At 44.4% G+C, this 14,974-nt stretch overlaps 1 protein-coding gene across 3 annotated transcripts in view; it reads left to right on the top strand.

Moving 5' to 3' along the window:
• ric8b (RIC8 guanine nucleotide exchange factor B) overlaps positions 1 to 14,040 on the top strand; it is a 37,413-nt gene extending 23,373 nt beyond the window's left edge. For 2 of the 3 annotated variants that reach the window (XM_031898687.1, XM_031898688.1), the window contains exons 5-10: positions 2,070 to 2,220; positions 2,819 to 2,914; positions 9,213 to 9,357; positions 10,052 to 10,196; positions 10,897 to 11,016; positions 13,799 to 14,028. In XM_031898687.1, coding sequence (XP_031754547.1) covers positions 2,070 to 2,220; positions 2,819 to 2,914; positions 9,213 to 9,357; positions 10,052 to 10,196; positions 10,897 to 11,016; positions 13,799 to 13,907 — 766 coding nt within the window. In that variant the 3' untranslated portion in view covers positions 13,908 to 14,028. Of the gene's footprint in view, positions 1 to 2,069; positions 2,221 to 2,818; positions 2,915 to 9,212; positions 9,358 to 10,051; positions 10,197 to 10,896; positions 11,017 to 13,798 lie in introns of all 3 variants that reach the window. The other variant, XM_031898686.1, reaches the window with a different exon arrangement.
• Positions 14,041 to 14,974: the final 934 nt, after the last annotated feature.

Raw genomic sequence — 14,974 nt, 5'->3', positions numbered from 1 at the left:
GCAAGATCTGTTACGCATAAACCCATGCTGGCACAAACTTATAGTATTGTGAACTGCAATGTATTCAAGTACCCTATCCCTTATTACCCCTTCCAAAATCTTTCCTACTACTGACGTCAGACTAACAGGCCTATAGTTTTCAGGCTGAGAACGGGATACCTTTTTAAATAACGGCCCCACATAAGCAATTCGCCAGTCTCTCGGCACAGGTTATACAGGGAACACCGAGTATCACTTAAGTATTATAAGGCATAATGTATCCCCCCTGTGAATGATAAGGATATTAGAAGTCACTAATACGTGTGTTTTTTTTTTTAGGTATGCTATAAAATTCATTATAGGTACTGCACTCCATATACTGACTCAGCATTGGCGCAAATGTGGCCATAACTATTAGCATTCCATCATATTGTCTACCAAATAACTGTCAGTGCCCACTGGGTTAACACATAAATGCCCACTACCAGCAAGAAAACAGACCCAGTAAAAAAGTGCACTCAGGCATAGTCTAAATGGAAAATAGCGCCTATATCAGGGCCTTTATTGCAACTGGTGGATACACCGCAAACCCCTTCCCTAAAGTGTAAGTGACATAAAACCACATATTTACAAAATATTATTATATGTGCTTAAACGTGCACATGATTAAGCACAACTTGGTAGTACTAGCATAGGATATGGGTAAAATAATGTTTGCCACAAACATAGGAATTGCTAATTAAAAACTGGCAGTTCATTTAGGCTTTAGCTGGTACATGCCATCCACAGTGTGGGCCAGTTGATGCTTCTCTCTTGCGGCATGTTGAAACAGTTCTCCTGCTGTATGAGAGGCCGCATATCTATGATATAAATTGCAGGTACACTGTAACAGTTCTCCTGCTGTATGATAGGCCGCATATCTATGATATAAATTGCAGGTACACTATAACAGTTCTCCTGCTGTATGAGAGGCCGCATATCTATGATATAAATTGCAGGTACACTATAACAGTTCTCCTGCTGTATGAGAGGCAGCATATCTATGATATAAATTGCAGGTACACTATAACAGTTCTCCTGCTGTATGAGAGGCAGCATATCTATGATATAAATTGCAGGTACACTATAACAGTTCTCCTGCTGTATGAGAGGCAGCATATCTATGATATAAATTGCAGGTACACTGTAACAGTTCTGCTGTTTGATGCTGCAAAATTTATAGCAATCCGGTTTGATGATGAGTTTAAAGGCAGTCAGATTCCTCCTTTTAACTTCAGAAGTTAACATTGTCATTTAATTTTATCATCGATCAGCTTCAGACAAGTTACTGTATAACAGACTTGCAACACATATTACTAATATTTATGTTGATGTACTCAAAAAAAAAAAATCCCCCTGTAACCTCTATCATATAATTATTTGTTTTACCCTTGTGCTATGAAGCTGTCCTGTTTGTGTAGTCAGTGATTACAATTGCACCAAAGGTGCCCGCAAGTTTTGCCCCCTACAATATTCATCCTTAAGTTCCTGTTGGGCTAAAGCAAAGGTAACAGTTGCCAACATCTTTCCACTTCTTGCAATAAATGTTGCCTCTATATCCAGTATTTGAATTTAGTCAGGGGTGGGGTATAGTTAGTAAGCCATGACCGGAAAGGAAAATGTGGGCAAAATCTGGCCAGCTGTTTCTATAAAACAAGCAAAATGCTTCTCAGTGCTGTGAGATGATTTTCTGGAGCCGACCCCTTGGCAGTGGAAGACCCACTCCTGCACGAGTGGCCATTAACATCACATTTCAATGTGTTTCTGCCCTGGGTGGCCCACAGGAACGCATGGCAGAGGGGCCTGGGGATCCAAAGTTACACCCCTGCTCAGAAAGTGATAATGCACCTATTCTGGTCTTCCCAGTGTCTTCCCATAGACAAAGATGGTGTTGTCTTATTTATCTCTAATAAAATGAGAGTGCATCATCATCGTATTGATGCCGGGAATTATTTCATTGTGGCTTCAAATAATATTTGTCTTATCTGTGTGTTTTTGTTTTTATTTGCATTGCTCGTTTCATTAATGTCATCTGTCATTTTGTGTTTTAGCAATACAGTCAACTTGCTGAGCAATGTCCCTGTTTCCTGTCTGGATGTTCTCATTAACCCCTTCAACAAGGAGATGTCTGCAAATAATAACGACATGGATATGGAAGCCATTCAGGTTATACTGAACTTCATGGAAAAGAGAATCGATAAGGTACTTGTGTTTCTACTGCATCTACATCTAACTTGTTCTACCTTTTAAATACAGTTTTCTCATATTTAATTCTACTACACATTATACTCCCCCACTGTAAAATATAAGGATACTATAAGTAACCGAAGTGTTCTGTGACTATGCCATACATTAGCTGACCCATGTTGCCTGTGGGAGGTGAACCTGGCAAAGGTTTGTTCTGGTAGTCTGTAAGCAGTTTGAAATCGTCATAAAATGGTGCCTTATATGCTGGGGGTGTGCTATCCACAGGGGAGGAGGAAGCATATGGATTTAAGGGTGTGTCTTAATATGACATAATATAATACTTTCACAATGAATGGCAGTTGATATCCCTACAGTGAGCACCAACAATTTGGGTTTTTGCTGCGCTACCACCAGTTATGTGGGTATGGTCTTAAAAGCTCTTGTGATAACATGGGTGTGGTTTAAAAAGGGGAGTGGTCAAAACTGGCTTCCATTAGCGGCCCTCCACAATGTAGGGCAGAAAAATTCTGGCCCATGGTACCACAGAAGTTGGACAGCACTGTTCTAGATTATTGATGGACTTTAGGTTATTTACGGATATATACTCTTTCAGGGTTGCAGCTACAGAGAGGGTCTGACGCCAGTTCTCAGCCTGCTCACTGAATGTTCCAGAGCTCACAGGCCCATCAGGAAGTACATTAAAGCAGAGGTAATAATGCAGAATTCAGTCAGGAAATGGGATGTTAATTATCATTCACAGGCTGCATAATTCTCTGTCGTTAATAATTATAATGTGATTGTGGGATAGAAAGGGGTGGAATTGTTTTAGTGCTTGCTGTTAACCAGTAAAGCTGAGCAGCCATCATTTATGGTCATTCCTGGTGCTGCACCCACATCCTCAACTGTGAAATAAGTAACTTAATGGGCCAAATATTGGCACCCTGTGCTGTATAATGTGTGCCAATCATAGGACAAACTGCTTCACTTTTTTGGTAATTGCATTAAATATTTAGTTTCAGTTACCCAGTATGATCCAACTAGCAGTCATCACATTGTTGTGGAGCGAGCTGTAATTCAAATGTGCGCTTCTGCTGTGCGCAGATTGGCAATTGAGCCAATTTGTGTGGATGAATAATGTCCTGCCCAATAGCCAATCGCCAGTCTGACAGTCTTCCTGTACTAACTTGAGTTCTAGAAGTCCTACTTGGCTAAAGCCTTAGGGATATATTTATTATGCTGTGTAAAAAGTGCAGTGAAGCATTACCGCGATGTTGCTCGGGGCAACCAATCAGCAGTTAGATTTCAACAGTTACAAAACCAAAGCAAAATATCTGATTGGCAGCTATGAGCAACATCACTGATAATGTTTTACTCCATTAATTACACAGCATGATAAATACCCCTATTTCTCTAGCGGCCCTCCTGTCAGTGCAGAACGTATGGGTTTTGTCTTGGATCACCTCTGGAGGCAGGACAGAGAATTGAAACTTGGTCACTCCTGGTCCCTCCCACTGTATATATAGGTTGTCTCCACCCTCACTCCTCAGTTCTTTGTCCTGCCTCGGAGGTGTAGGACAGATCCTATTTTACCATTTTTTTTTTTTTTCTTCCTCTTTTTATCCTTATTCTTCAATTCAACTTAGACCAATGGGCTGGATATGCAGAGCTATCCTAGTAAGCCCACAGGAGAATACAGCACAAACTGGCAATATCAGGATCAGGGCATGCAGAGCTGCCATATCTGATCTGATTCTCAGAGCCACCAGGACCAGGGCATGCAGAGCTGCCACAACTGGCCTGTTACGGAACGCACACTGGCCACACAGCAGGACCAGGGCATGCAGAGCTGCCACTACTGGCCTGTTATGGGAGACACACGGGCCACATAAGTCCAGGGCATGCAGAGCTGCCACAACGGGCTGATACAAACATATGCTGACTGGGACATACTGAGAAGCGCTAACCTTACATGCAGAGCAGGAGCTGCACGCTGAACAACAAGGGCAGATATAGGTAGAGCGCGCATAGTACCCACTCCAATGGCGGCCCCTTACCTAAATCCCTTGCTAGAAGGCGCGAATCCCTCTGGCGCGCCCACAAGCGCGCACGTCCCGGTTGCTAGGCAACGCACGGGAAGACCGCGCGCCTTAGATTCGCGCCAAAGGAAGTGGCGCTCTGACGTCACAGGCGCGCCGCAGCACAGCGCGCTCACACGGAGAGGCAGTGAATCAAGTCTCTCTGCAGCAGCGGACAGCTTCCAGATATATAACGGCTGGGTAGTCACCTCAAAATACAAGCGCTGGCAGCAGAATAGTACCTGCTATATGTGAGTACACATCTACCTATTAACTAACATGGAAAGATCAGATTCACTTAAGGAGCTCAGAGAGGTGACACAATCTGCAAGAAAGCAGAAAAAGCCTGATAAAGCACCAAAGTGCAAAGTATGTAAACACTCCCTCAGAAAGTCTGAGAGAAATTACTGTTCTGACTGTAAGCCTGCATCTGAGCCCACAACTGCACCAGATCCCCCAATGCTTTCTCCACAAATGTCACAGGCTCAGCCCTCACAGGAGCCAATGTCAGTACCAGGCACCCCTCCTACCAACTCACCAATACAGCCACCTACAGCAGGGGCCCCTATACCTATGCCATGGGATACAGAGCCCCAGGCTCACACATCCACTCAGGTGCCAGCCCAGTTTCGAGAGTTTTTACAGTGGATAATGAACACTGTTCAACCCACATCTAACCAAGGGGGGCATAGCAGAACCCGGCCTAATAAAAAACGCAAGGCTACAGTTACTGTACCATCATCTTCTGAATCAGAGGAAGGCTTAGCCTCAGATTCGGAGGCAGATGAGATCTCCAGTCACAATTCTGATTTATCTATCCCCTCTAATTCCCAATCGGAGTCAGACTCCGAGGAGGAGGGACCTACCTCTGCCACACCAGAAATTTCTAAGAAACTCCTAAGAGAAATGATGCAGACATTAGAAATTAAAGATGAGACAGTCACCCGATCCAAGGCCGACAAATTACTGGGGGTACAAAAGAAATCTAAGCTGACATTCCCAGTATTTAACTCCCTCTTACAAGCCATTGAGGCAGAGTGGACTCAACCAGAGCGGCGTATCGCTCTCACACAGAGATTTTTTAAAACTTATCCTGTACCCGAGGAGTACCATAACAAATGGAACAAGGCTCCCAAGGTAGACTCGGCAGTAGCACGCCTATCTAGACAAACAGCATTACCAGCGGAAGAAGCCGCTTTTAAAGATCCCCTAGACCGCAGGATGGAATCAGTACCCAAACGATCCTACACCCAAGCGGCAGCAATATTGAGACCGGCAGCTGCTTCTGCGGGCTTAGCCCGCACAGCCAAACACTGGGCACAGGAGCTGGTACGACATCCACCATCTTCCAGACAGCAACTACAGACAGAGGTTGAGAGATTGTCCGCAACCTTATCCTTCTTGGCAGAAGCGGCAACTGAAATTACTAAATTAGCAGCTAAAACAACTGCCAACGCAGTGGTGGCACGCCGTGCCTTGTGGCTGAGACACTGGACAGGTGACACTGCATCCAAAATGAGACTGCTATCTCTCAAGTTCACCGGGGAGTCCCTGTTTGGCCCAGATTTAAAGCAAATCATTTCAGAAGTCACAGGAGGCAAAAGTAACTTCCTACCTACGGGGAAAAAAGCCCAAATTCGATACCACAAGTAGGTATACAGGGAAGAGAACATGGAACACTCAGAGTAGACCCTTTCGTTCCTTTCGTCACAATTTCAAAAACTCACCGACTGACCAGACTGCCAGAAGAGGTAGACCCCAATGGCAACAACAAGCACGTGGCAACAAGAAGCCTATCGGCAACAAACCCACGTCAACCTGACTCGCCCCTACAAACAAGGGCACAAAACGTGGGGGGCAGACTCCAACAATTTATTGGGACATGGGAGACACATGTAACAGACACTTGGGTACTATCCATCATTCGGGACGGATACAGAATACCCTTCTCCTCCACAACACCTCAAAGGGAACAACTCCTACAAGAGGCAGTATCCACAATGCTACGAACAGGGGTAGTGGAGGAGGTTCCAGAACCCCACAAATTCAAAGGCTTTTATTCCAACCTATTCCTAGTACGGAAAAAAGAGGGCACTTTCAGACCAGTCCTCAACCTAAAACCTCTAAATCCAATGGTCTCAAATCAAAGATTCAGAATGGAGTCCGTCAGATCAGTGACTGCGGCCATGGAACCAGGAATCTTCATGACCTCCATAGACCTGCAAGATGCTTATCTGCACATACCGATTTCCCCACACTCCAGAAAATTCCTCAGATTTGCGGTCAACAATTCTCATTATCAATTCACAGCATTACCCTTTGGACTATGTACTGCGCCGCGCGTTTTTACCAAAGTCCTTACTCCAATGGTGGCTTACCTAAGGACCCTGGGGGTACATGTCATACCATACTTGGACGACTTGCTCATCAAGGCCCCCACAGCAGCACAGGCAGCCTTGGACACAAACTTGTGTCTCCGTGTACTCACCCAACACGGCTGGTTAATCAATTACCGCAAAAGCTCACTTACACCGAACCAATCAATCACATTCCTGGGCCTACTATTCGACTCCGGGACACAGAGGGTATACCTACCCCAAGACAAGATCAACACATTGATACTGACAACCCAGTCATTCTGCACCAAACAGAGAATCTCTGCAGAGGACTGCTTGCACCTTCTGGGCCTCATGATATCAACCCTGGAAGCCGTCCCCTTTGCCAGATTTCACCTCAGGCACCTGCAACTCAATTTCCTACACCATTGGAACAGAAACCACCAGGATCTGAGCCAGATAATCCCCATTTCACAAGTGACCAAAGACAGCCTCCAATAGTGGAGAACAGAGGACAACCTCAGTCAAGGGAAGAGTTGGGCAAACACTACATGGGAGATAGTAACGACGGACGCCAGCCTCAGAGGCTGGGGGGCAGTCTACCAGAACCTCACCCTTCAGGGTATCTGGTCCAGAGAGGAGACTCTCCTACCCATCAATGTACTGGAACTACGAGCAATCGCACTAGCATTAGAGGGCTGGTCAACGATACTCCAAAACCGAGCAATTCGAGTGCAATCCGACAATGCAACAGCCGTAGCATATGTCAACAAACAGGGGGGCACACGCAGCAGGTTGGCAATGCAGGAGGTGGCACGCATACTTACCTGGGCGGAAAATTCAGTTCCAAACATATCAGCGGTTTTCATACCAGGAATACAGAATTGGGAGGCGGACTACTTGAGCCGAACAACCATAGACCAGGGGGAGTGGTCACTCAACGACAACGTCTTCCAACAACTGACCCACAAATGGGGCACTCCGGAGATAGACATGCTAGCCTCCAAATACAACGCAAAGCTTCCTCAGTATTGCGCCAGGACAAGAGACCCAGGCGCAGTATTGGTGGATGCGCTAGTAGTGCCATGGAAATTCAATATGATATTTGCCTTCCCTCCACTTGCCATTCTACTGCGCATAATCAGGAAACTGAAGCAGACAGACGCAACAACAATTCTGATAGCACCAGACTGGCCAAACAGAGTCTGGTACACAGATCTAGTAAAGCTGTCAATTGCCACACCTTGGAGGTTACCACTCATACCAGAGCTGTTATCTCAGGGGCCGATCAAACACCCCAACCTAGCTATGCTCCGATTGACTGCGTGGCTATTGAGACCGAGTGGTGGCAACAACACGGCCTATCGAAACACGCCATAGACATCCTCTTACAGGCCCGCAAACAATCCACCACAAAGGTGTACTACAGGGTCTGGAGAACATTCCTTACATGGTGTGGGCGCAGACACATACATTGGGATAATGCCTCCTCAACCTCGGTGGTAGAATTCCTTACAGATGGTTTTAAAAAAGGGTTGGGCCTACGCACTCTGAAGACTCAGATTTCGGCATTAGCAGCATTGACGCATACAAAATGGGCGGATAACCCTATAATTCAGCAGTTTATCAGAGGAGTAACTAGAACTCGGCCTCCCCTTAAGGAACCACTCGCAACATGGGACCTGCCAAAGGTCCTAACGGCGTCACAACAACCGCCTTTCGAACCCCTATCAACATGCGAACTCAAATGGCTATCGCTCAAAGTCACCTTCTTAGTCGCCATCACGTCGGCTAAGAGGGTATCAGAGATTGCAGCACTGTCCTGCAGGGAACCGTGGCTAACCATCCATTCTGACAAAGTGGTACTCAGAACAACTCCAGGTTTCCTACCAAAAGTGGTGACCGATCACCACATGAATCAGGACATTGTATTACCGTCATTCTGTCCGAATCCAACAAACGAAAAAGAGAGAAGATTAAAAGTTAAAGTTAAATACCCACCCAATAGAGGGACAGCTTTGGGACGTCCCCATACGTTCTGCACTGACAGGAGGGCCGCTAGAGAAAAGGAGATTTTATACTCACCGGAAAATCCTTTTCTCGTAGGCCCGAACTGTCAGTGCAGTAAGTCCCACCCAGGCTGATTTAGTATGGGCATCGTTACCTCTTTCTCGCTATCTTTCTACCTTATGTCTCTTGGCCTTCCTTCTATCTGTACTGTCTCCACCGACTGAGCTTACCAACAGAACTGAGGAGTGAGGGTGGAGACAACCTATATATACAGTGGGAGGGACCAGGAGTGACCAAGTTTCAATTCTCTGTCCTGCCTCCAGAGGTGATCCAAGACAAAACCCATACGTTCTGCACTGACAGTTCGGGCCTACGAGAAAAGGATTTTCCGGTGAGTATAAAATCTCCTTGTCTCTCTTAGTCCCCATTGATTGCCATAATCCCCAATATTTAGCTAAATGGCATCCAGAATATTTTGACTTCTGCTGCCCTCACACCTCTCCCCTCTGCCTGTCATTAGTGTTGAATGACACCTCAGAATTAAAATAGTTTTCATTATTTTTGCCTTTCTTGGATTCATATACAGGTATTGCCGCCATTAAAAGATGTAAGTAACCGACCAGAAGTAGGAATGACAGTCAGAAACAAACTGGTACGACTAATGACCCACGTGGATCTGGGAGTAAAGCAAATTGCTGCAGAGTTCTTGTTTGTTCTTTGCAAAGAGAGAGGTAAATCTGAGTATCACTCATGTTCTAAAAGGTATAATGTACCCCTACTTTCAATTATAAGGATATTAGAAGTCACTGAGGGGTTCTGTGACCATATAAAGGCACAAGGCTTCAGGCTGAGTTATACAGGTTAGGGATATTAGTTACATGACAATTTAGTGTCAGGCTGACATGGTAAAACACCCTGACAGCCTCGCTGCTTTTGTGTGAGCCATACAACTCTCTAAAATATGCCACAAAGGGCAGCTAGAGACTGACTGATTTCCATAGCAACTGTTCTGAGGCACCAAGTGCTGGCAAATCTATGGTGCTGGTTCCCCTTTAATTCACCCCCTGCTTACATTTAATGTGTTTACCCAAGACTTTTACAGCACAAATAAGAATGTCTGGAATGATTTGCTTCTCTGTGTTCTTGGTACAAATTTGTAAGTGATGTAAAGGCTGAGACAAGAGTGCGGGCGAACCCTCAATGAAGAGTGTACTCTATTTTGTATCCCCAGAAATAGATAAACATCATTTTTTTGCTATAGTGCTTTATTTAAATGGCAGGGCCTAATGTAAAGGCATAGTTTGACTGGTGAGCATATTCATAAAGCATTTCTTCTCTTCTAATGTGAATGTATAGGGGTGTATAGGAGCTACCAAATTGCTTGCCTTGAGCTATTCCAAATACAGATGTGTGTTTTACTTGCAGTGGACAGCCTGTTAAAGTACACTGGTTACGGGAATGCAGCTGGCTTGCTTGCAGCCCGTGGCCTCTTGGCTGGGGGTAGAGGGGACCGCTGGTATTCAGATGATGAAGATACAGACACCGAAGAGTACTTATTGGCAAAACCAAAGTGAGTCTTCATATATTTAGCCACTATACCTTAATTTCTTATTTTTCTTTGCACCTCTGTTAAGAGGAGGATGTGTAACACTTTACTTATTGCTTTTCCACACCCTCCCCAAATTCTATGAAGGTGTCACCTGCTCTGATTGCAGTTTTAATCTTGTAGGAGCCGCCATTGCTTTATACTAGCTTGCTGTGACATTCTTCACATAGCCTGTACAGAGAGATATCAAAAAAATGATGGCAGCATATGTATTTCTCTGTACTAAGCACAATTCAGCAGGTACTTTTAAGTGTATAGTTGCTATTAAAATGTAACTATTATGTGCCACATAAATACAGTCTTGGTTGTTTATCTGTGTGCATGTGTATTACATGTGGGGGTCTCCATGACGCCTAGAACTACCTGAACATTACAAAACCAACCAGCCTGTATGAGTCAGTTCTAAATGATAGCAGCTGCCCTTCAGTAGAACTGGCTTAACCCTGTAAAGTGCTGTGCACCAATAACTATGCATGCACGCTTACTGGCAATTACAGGGTTAAGTGCATTGTTCTGCTGAATGCCAGCTGTAGTGAATCAGAGCTTTCTTGTTCTTGGCTGCTCAGCTTTTCAGGTGCCCCTAGGCATTTACACAGAGCCACATATCTAATCAGTTGAACTCCCTGATCTTTGACTGAATGTACTTTGTGCCCTTATGTTTCAGTATTAATCTCATAACGGGCCACGTGGAAGAGCCCTTACCAAACCCCATGGACGAGATGACCGAGGAGCAAAAGGAATATGAAGCAATGAAACTTGTCAACATGTTTGACAAACTCTCAAGGTATGGGTTCAATATGGGTATAGGAAACGTTCCCTGGCAGATACACGGGGCTTGTGTCACATGGACATGGAGCAGGAACATGAGCCGCTCCCTGGGGCTGTTTGTTTTGGCAGAGCTGTGTAATTACAGAGTGTTTAGGGCTCTGGCACACGGGGGAGATTAGTCGCCCGCGATTAACTCCCTGTTCGCGGGCGACTAATCTCCCCGAGTTGCCTACCTCTGCCATCCCACCGGCGAACATGTAAGTCGCCGGCGGGATGGCAGACGCGGCGGGGCGATTTGCGCGAAATCGCGCCGCCGCGTCTGCCATCCCGCCGGCGACTTACATGTTCGCCGGTGGGATGGCAGGGGTAGGCAACTCGGGGAGATTAGTCACCTGCGAACAGGGAGTTAATCGCGGGCGACTAATCTCCCCCGTGTGCCAGAGCCCTTACTGTGTCATGCAGAAAGCCATTATACACCACCTCTCAGTAGGAATTTCTCACCATGATGTACACTGGCCCATTGTCATGGAACCAACGATGCCAAAGCCAGGGGTCAACAGGCAGCTTATATATTTCAGGGGGGCTGTGTGTGTATATTAAAAACACAGTACATGTGGACATCTGGTAAAAAGTTTTTTTTAACTTTCATGGGTGACCCAGTCGTTCCAGCTTCCAATCCTGTTTTCATTCTGACATCCAGGCTATCACATGCCATTGTTACTGATAGGAGATAAATCAACAGTAATGAAAAATAAATACCCCCATTTAAAAGAACAGTAACACCAAAAAATGAAAGTGTATAAAAATAATTAATATATTATGTACTATTGCCCTGCACTGGTAAAAGTTGTGTGTTTGCTTCTTAAACACTACTACAGTTTATATAAATACCCTGTGCCTTTTCTTTTTTTTCAATTTAAATGGCTGCCCCCATGGCTACACAACAGCTATTTCTGTTAACTACAGTAGTCTTTCTGAAGCAAACACACAACTTTTACCAGTGCATGGAAACAGTACATTATATTTTAATTATTTTAAAACATTTTTATTTTTTAGTGTTACTGTTCCTTTAAATAACCTTGCTCTGTTCTGCCTAGATCGTTATGCAGCTATGCAACCTGTCCTGGTCTGTGCTTCCCCCTAGTGGTGGTTATGGGCGGTGTCTATCCCATTAAAAATCCCCATATGCCAGTTTCTCTGTACCATTTTGCGCTGCTAACAACAAAGAGAGTTGGATCAACAGCATCAGCCCACACAATTAGCCTGTAATTATGTGTTTTTAATGAGCTGGCCTATAGAAAGTGCGTGTTGTGTAACACACTCAGCCTTTTGTTAAATTTACTAAGGATCCCAGTAATTGGAGCAGTAACTGCAGCACAAGAATTTCAATTATCAGCATAAAAATCGGCTACCAAACTTAAACACTTCTAGAATAAACATGAATCCAGCTTGTGCGGTGCCTCTGGTGCCATCAGTTAACTGAATCCCAACAGTATTTTAAAAGGTAAGGGCTACTGCATTTAGGGGCCCTGTGGCAGAAAGGTATGATCCGCTGAAGTCACTGAAGAGGTAGTGGTTGGGGTTTGGGTGGATCATGGACAAAGTTCTGGCATAATTGGGGTATGGCTGGGGTAGATTAGGGGTGTGGGTATGCATAAAAGGTGAATTTTATTTCATTTGGGTCCCATTTTACTAGTTGGCCGAGCCTACAACCTAGGGGCTTCATGTGACCTGCGGGATTATAATTGGGGCCTTCTATAGGGGAGGGCCCTGCTATAAGGCCTTATGAATACTGATGACAGTTCAATGAAGACAGCAATAATAGACCAATGAGGTCCTTTTCTAATGAGACGTTTAAATCCTGCCAATTAGATATCTTGTTGATTTTTAGGCAGATATCAGTTGCACCTGTCCCTCCCAAGAGCCCCACATATAGGCCGATAAGCTGCCTAGTAGGCCATAGCTTTCTGTTGTAGCAGACCTAGTATTATGCAACTGACAGTAGGGTTTAGATATTGACTTTCACAGCAATAATTAGCAGTTATGTGAACAAGGAAGGGTGTGAGGGGCGCCCCGTTGGACTCAGGGGCAGCATGTCTTTATGTGGGGGGGGGGGGGGGGGGGGGGGGGAGACTGTCTGGGCCTATGTGTCCTTAGAATCCCAGGGCCTATACTGAATCCCAGTCCAGATCTGGCGGCCCAGGACCCATATCATTTAAATTCAGCACTTGTACCAAACTGTAGTAAATAAAATGGTGTAAATGTAAATCAGAGTTAATTGAATGTATTTGCAGGAGTCGGTAATGCACGGTTCCTGAGCGATGGTGGAGCTGGCAGAATAGATTTAATTGGATTAACTTTGTAGGCCTTTAAGGGGATTATAATGATTGTCAGCTCTGTAATTAAACTGGAAGAGACCAAGCGCTGACATATTCTATTCGCCACCAGAGCTGACAGTCACTATTGTCAGAATTTGCTTTCTACACTGAATTTGAAGATATATCTAAGCTCATACATTAATTAGGAAGAGCCCATTTTAAGGCCAAGTCCACAGCAATTTATTTTCTTTATACAATAATTAGGAAAAAAAATGGAACAAAAGGCCCTCTGAAGAATCCAGAGCTCATTAAGCCCTGACTTCATCTTCCCCTTTCAGTTTAATTGACTGACTCCATCCATTCGGCCCCGGCCTTTTATTCCGAGACCTCTTGTATTGTCCTCCACCTTTATTTAAGAAGAAAAGGAAAAGAGAATGTTTGTTATTTCTCCCCGAATCACATATTTTTTTCTTTTTCCAGAGAAGAGCTGATCAAACCAATGGGAGTGAAACCCGATGGGACGATGGCCCCGCTGGAAGAGACGCTCCATTCTCAGAGGGCCAAGGACAGCAGTTCAGACTCAGATTAAAGGGAAACCTGCATTTTTTTTTTTTGTTTTTCTACGGTGGTATTTTTTTTTTTTTTGCTATTTATACTCTTGATATGTCAAATAATTTTATCATTCAACAAATATATATATTCTGTATCTGAAGGAAAAGTCACACAGCGATTTAATTGTGTTTTATATCCAGATTTTTTTTTTTTTTTTGCAGGACCAAATCTTGGGTCTTAAACTGATACCATACCATTAACTGCCTTTTCCATGGATGCTTATTCTGGACCTTGTCAGTCCAGCAGTTGAGGTTGCAGTTAGAGGGTGGGCCAAAGGTAGTGGACAAACTAAAAAAGGGCCAGGCCCTCACACACGAAAAAATTTGGGGTCTGGTGTGTTCAGTCCCAGCTTGCCGGTTCCCCTGCCACAAATAAGTGAAATTAAAGTGGCAAAAGGGGCATTACCATACAGCACCCACAGTCCAAGCTGTCATAAAGACAGAAAAGTAAAAAAGCCTATTGGGGTCCCTGTTGCTATGGAGGACATGAAAACAAGGAGCAATGCAGCATTGTGGGCCAGAATGGGCATGGTTTGGGTGAGCCAAGGCATGTTTCTGTCGAATAAGGAGTGGCCTGGGTAGAACAGGGGAGTTGCTAGATTAGCTTTTTTATCTATTTATACTACTACAGCCCTGGTCTTCAGTGAGCTTTACCAGGGGTGAGACTCACTTAAAGGAACAGTAACACTAAAAAATAAAAATGTTTTAAAATAATTAAAATATAATGTACTGTTGCCCTGCACTGGTAAAAGTTGTGTGTTTGCTTCAGAAAGACTACTGTAGTTAATAGAAATAGCTGTTGTGTAGCCATGGGGGCAGCCATTTAAATTGAAAAAAGGAGAAAAGGCACAGGTTATATAAGAAGATAACAGATAACTGTGTACAATACAATGGGAATCTATGCTACTTATCTGTTATCTGCTTAGTAACCTGTGCCTTTTCTCCTTTTTTCAATTTAAATGGCTGCCCCCATGGCTACACAGCAGGGTATTTATATAAACTGTAGTAGTGTTTATGAAGCAAACACACAACTTTTACCAGTGCA

Source organism: Xenopus tropicalis, chromosome 3 (assembly GCF_000004195.4).
Source record: "Xenopus tropicalis strain Nigerian chromosome 3, UCB_Xtro_10.0, whole genome shotgun sequence".
Taxonomy (NCBI): Eukaryota; Metazoa; Chordata; class Amphibia; order Anura; family Pipidae; genus Xenopus; species Xenopus tropicalis.
This window is presented reverse-complemented; position numbering and strand designations above follow the sequence as displayed.